Source organism: Motacilla alba, chromosome 4 (assembly GCF_015832195.1).
Source record: "Motacilla alba alba isolate MOTALB_02 chromosome 4, Motacilla_alba_V1.0_pri, whole genome shotgun sequence".
NCBI classification, from domain to species: Eukaryota; Metazoa; Chordata; class Aves; order Passeriformes; family Motacillidae; genus Motacilla; species Motacilla alba.
The window spans coordinates 71,346,017-71,351,213 of NC_052019.1; the positions used below are offsets into that span (position 1 = coordinate 71,346,017).

At 51.1% G+C, this 5,197-nt stretch overlaps 1 protein-coding gene across 3 annotated transcripts in view; it reads left to right on the forward strand.

The window, feature by feature from the left end:
- Positions 1-5,197, forward strand: part of SEPTIN11 (septin 11) — a 47,755-nt gene that overhangs the window by 36,893 nt on the left and 5,665 nt on the right. Inside the window, exon 10 of one of the 3 annotated variants that reach the window (XM_038134153.1) lies at positions 1,435-4,737. The exons of the other annotated variants lie outside the window; for them this stretch is intronic. Coding sequence (XP_037990081.1) covers positions 1,435-1,450 — 16 coding nt within the window. The 3' untranslated portion in view covers positions 1,451-4,737. Of the gene's footprint in view, positions 1-1,434; positions 4,738-5,197 lie in introns of those variants that run through there. 3 annotated transcript variants of the gene reach the window in all.

Sequence of the window (5,197 nt, forward strand, 5' to 3'; positions counted from 1 at the left end):
TGTCCTTTGTGTCGCTCCATGCCAGGTGCTGTACCTGCCGCAGGTGTTCTCTAGTGCCAGAGTTACTAACAGAGGCTTTAAAGGGAAATGCTGATGCTCCTGCCTTGTGGCTCACCTTGGTTTTCTAAAGGCTTTCAGTTTCTCCTTGCACTCTAATGTGGAGCTGCAGTTTGTGTAGTTAAGGCTTCCAACCTCTCTCTCTGCTGCCGTGGCCTGTGGTGCTTCTTGTGCAGTTGCCAGAGGAAAGCCTTGTCATGCCTGACACTTACAGCCTCCCCACAAAGCAATTCCTGGGAATTGTTTCTTCTCTCAAGGTGGGATTGGATTTCTCTAGTTTGGATAAGAGAGACTTCCCACTGTGCTGTGCATGCCAGAGGGAAGGCTCAGGGTGAAATCGGCTGCTGGCCTGACTCCACGAGGGAGAGCTCAGCCTCATTCGTTTCCAGACCATTCCACCAGAAATTCCCTGGCTTGTGCTCTTGTTTTTTTATCTAAAATGTTTGTGGCTCTGGCCTGACAGCAGCAGTGTTTGGGGACAGCACACCTGTGTCCCTCAGGCACTGAAGGGGTGGCTGCGGAGCAGACTCTGGCACTTGGCTGGGCGTGGGGCTGAGCCCCTGCTGCAGGGGACTGTGCTTCCAGGCTGACCAGTCTGGAGAGAGCTGCTGGCAGCAGAGCCAGAGGGAGAGGCGAGCAGCCTGCTGCTGCCTGGATGGCCACATGCCTCAACATGTGCCGTTGTGGTGCTGCTCATCCGCAGCCCCCCAGGAGCCAGGACCATCTGCTTGGCTTCTGTCCCCTTGATTAAAAGCTGCTTCGAAAGCCAAGTGTAAATCTGGGGTTTTTTAATTCAGTTTCCACTTAGGTTTCCAGTCCAATGTGCCTGGTCTGGCCATCAGGGGCCATGCTTGTCCCAAAGCAGTCCCTGAGCTGCAACACCCATGTCAAGGCCTGGCCCAACACCCTGTGGAAAGAGGGATTTGGTGCTGCCTGAAGGATCTGAGCTGGCTGTGAAAGCCAAAGTGCTTGGAGCCATCCTGGTGTCCAGGTGTGAGATACCTGAGCTGCCTCCTGCAAGGATGCCCACGGAGAGTGCCCCAAGGTGGCCTCCTGCACCCATGTCCCAGCTGGGAACAAATGAGCCCCAAAGCCACCGAGCTCTCCGGTGACAGGCTGTCACCTGGACCAGCTTATAGGGTTGGTTGGTCAGTAGTTCTGTCCCCACAGTTTTTCTTTTTACTTTTGCTTGTCGTAGGCCAGAGTAGAGCCCAGCCACGAGGATGAGTTTCTTTGTGATTCCATGATCCATCTGCATGCCCACCCACCGGAGCGGGTTGCTGGTGTCGGCTCTCCTGGCTTTCTTTATTTTTTTTGCGTTTTGAGTTCAATTAGTGCTAACTTTTTTGTTTTTTGTTCTGTTTTTTTAACTTGCAGTGCAAGCTTCACATAAAGCCTGTCGAGCCAAGGATGTTCCTGCATTCACCTGCTTTTGCAGTAATGTGTCTCTGCCATCTGTTTTCTTTTTATATTTTTTTCCATTTTTTAACATGAATAACTATTAACTCATCTAATAACATAGTGGGAACAAGAAGGAAGAGGGATTGGGTGCAGGACTGTGTGCGAGTGGAAGTTCAGGGGTGGGTGGAGGGACGAGGTTATCACGATGACACCGTGTATTTTTCTCACCAAAACCATCAGCAGTAAATTCTTTTCGGCCCCCAGTCTGAACCAAGAGTCAGAGTCGGATGTCAGCAGCTCAGGTATTGGCTGGCTCAGGTGCCCTCAGTGCTGCTGGCTGTGCTGTGGGATCCCCAGGGAAGGAGCGTTGCAGGAATGCCCCAGCCAGCCCAGGCCACAGTTTAGCCTGAGCCACGTTCCTGGAGGAGCTGGTGTGTTCAGCAGCCCCAGTCCCTGCCGGGGAGAGGGAGGGGGGTGTGTGTAGATAACCAAGTGTAACTGACCTTGCATGCCGTGACATTTGCATGATAATTTGTGTTAGTTCCTGTTCCGTGCTGCCCGTGCTGGCCTGCTTTTCCAGCCTCCCTTCCAGCTCAGCAGCTGGCCTCGGGGAAGGACCATTCCCAGTGCTGCTCTCCCTGCGCTACTTGCCTCATACCTTGGGAGCCTCCCTTAAAATCCTGCCTGCTTTCCATCGGGTGGGGTCCTAACGAGGCTTAGCAGCCCTCATGGAATCAAATGCCTGGGCAGGGGGAAGACAGAGCCTTCAGCATCCTCTTGGAGCTTCCAGGAGCATGTGGGATCCAGAATTCCAGGTCCTGGGAGAGAAGGCGCCTGGACACAGTCTCTGCGCTGCCCCCAAGCCCTCCTGCAGCAGGAACCATGTCCCGTTCAGGTGTTCCTAGGACGTGCCAAGGAGGTCTAGGATAAGCCAGGCCCTGCTCCCTGGCCAGCACACGGTGGAAGTGGGGCTGTTTCAAGTGCTTTTTCCATGCCGTTGCTTTCAGACAGTCTTTCTCTTCATTCCCAAGGAGCTGCGAGCCGTGCTTTCCCTGTGACTCCTGGATTTCTTCCTCTGCCAGTGCACAGCCAGCACTTGCTCTGCTCCTAGCTAGGCAGTCTCTTTAAAGCCTTCTTATAAAAAACTCCTCTTCCCTGAGTCTCCCTCTACAGCTGTTCGCCTGCTTCAGGATGGATTTTCTCTGGGGGGAAAAGGCAGAGTTCTCACCTCTTTTCATCGCTTCTTCCTCAGGTGTTGGATTGGGAAGTGCTTGGAGGTTAGCTTATGGGTTGTCTTGCTTTTTAACCCTTACTGCTTAAACATGGCTTTAGGAAAAAGATGTCTATCAACCATGTCTTGGACAGGCAGCAAAAATGGATCAATGAGCTTGAAATAAAGCAGTTGACCTTTTTATCGTTTTTAAAAAAAGTTTTAAATCTTTTTTTTTTAGTTTTTTTTTCCAAGTTGTTTTTAAAATGTTGTTGTTGTTTGGGTTCGGGTTTTTTTCCTTCCTGGAGTTGCCAACTATGCACTTTTCATCAGCTTAAATAGGTTTGCTGCAGGGTTAGTTGGAAAAATGAAATTCTGGTTCTTGTGGCTTCTGGCAAACCCAGCTTTAAAATCTTGAGTTATGAAGAAAGAAGTTTGAGTTGTTTGCATGAGTTTTTTACAGTCACATCACATGCCCATCACCGAGTGCTCGTGGCAATACGCTTTGCTTCAGCTGCCTCTGTGCATGTCATCTTCTTAATTACCCGTGGTTTGTGCCAAGTAGAAAACTCAATTTTAACATTTATTTCTCCTGCTTCATTTAACGGCCCTTCAAGGGATGTTTAGCAGGGGAAATCAGCTGAGTTGAGCTTTTCCTTTTTGACAGAAAGCTGTGGCCAAGTGCATTAGTGTCTTTTTGGTTAAGTTTCTCTCCAGCAGAAAACCAGCTGTGTTGGAGAAGCTGGGAATAAACCACGCACTTGAAGATGTCCAAGGTACTGGTTTGGTTTTTTGCCAAAAGAGATGGAAATTACTTTTTTCCCCATCTTGAACCCCTGGGCCATGTTTAGCTTGTTCCTGCTGCTCTCGTTGCTTTCCCTCTCCCCGTGCCTTTTTTCCCAGTAGCCCCTGATGTGCATGGAGGGAATGGTACCCTCAGGTCTGGCTGGATGTGCTTTCACCTCTGCATGGAAGTACAGCAGGAAGACACTGACCCTTCCTGCCTCGCTCCTGACAGGACACCAGCTGTGCTGTTCTGAGTCTCCAGGCCCGCTTACTTGCAGGTGGGGTGGTTAACACTCCTCTAAAACTGCATGTTCCTCACAAGGTGGATTTCAGTCCTCAGGCTAATACAGAGGAGCGGGAAAGCACGCTGAAACGTGCTTCTTCTGGGATGGGGACGTTCCCAGGGCATGAAGCAAACCCCCAGAATGGCAAAGCAAAGACAGGCCAGGTCTCTGCGAGGGGCTGTGGCTGCTCTGTGGAGAGGGGGCACACATGGGTCTGCCAGGCAGTGGGGAAGGAGGAGATGGATGAAGGGCTTGTTCCCCCAGAACCCTCTGGGGCTCACACAATTCCTTTCTGGGAGGGCAGTGGGTAGGAAGGTGCCCTTGGAGCTCGTGGTTGTGAAATGCATCGTCTTGAGATGCATCTCCTGCGGCGCTCCAGGAGCCACAGGGGAAAGCAGGCGCTGGCACCCACCGCGGGCTCCTCTCCAGCTGGAGAGCTGCCACTCCTGTCGCCCCTCCGTGTGCTTCCGCCAGCCTGAAATCCCAGCAGGGAGCCGTGTGTCTCCCTGGAAGGACACCCGCGTTAAACAGGACCCGTGGTTCTGCAGGCAGCTCTGCTGTGCTTCTCCCAAGCCGTCCCCGTGCAGATGGAAATGTCTTTTTGTGTGTGAGCCCATCGGCCGTGTCCCCGTGACTCCGGTCCCCTTGCGTGTCCCTTCTCCCAGGGCCCGGGCTGCCTGTGCAGGGTGTGATATCTGTGGTGCTCTCGCCAGCGCGTGCCAGCACGGAGCTCTGCAAATATGAAGGGTTTTTTAAATGAACGGGAAACAAAGCTGTGAACAGCGGTAGAAATCTTGTATTTTTAATATCCTGATTGCCTTAAACCATAGATGTAGGGCTTTATTACCTTGCTATTGGAAAATAACCCATGTTTGTAACTAAACAATTGTGTAACCTACATACAGTGTTAATGCAAATGATATGTATGCATCTGTTAGATATTGTCACTTTATTTGATGTTAAAATATTTCAGTTTTTGAATTACAGATGGAATAATAACCTTCTAGCATAAGCTCAGTTATTTCTTGTATGTGCTTCAGGCTGCAGATGCACATAGTGCCAACACTTGAAGTGGGGAGAGGAAATATATTTTTACCCAAAGCTTTGGTCTTTGCGTGGCCTCTGTGATGTTTGCTGTGCTGGCGGGGTGACGGGAGGGTCACCTGTCAGCCTCTGCCTCCCCAGCAGGTTGTTCTGTGCCTCTGAGGTGCCTCTGTAGGTTCGTGCTGGTGTTTGTCAGTCGCTTTTTGTGGTGGTCCTGAGCTTGTTCCCCACCCTGGCCGGTGTCCCGGGGAGCTCGGGCCAGACTCGATGTGTGTGACACCTTCCCAGTACATTCCCTGCCCCGTGACTGATATTAAAACGTTGTTCCCCCTTTGTTCCCCCCCACCCTCGCTTTTTCATTTCAATTCTGAACCTCTGTTTCTTTTCTCTTCTGTTTTTTCTCTTTTTTCTGTAG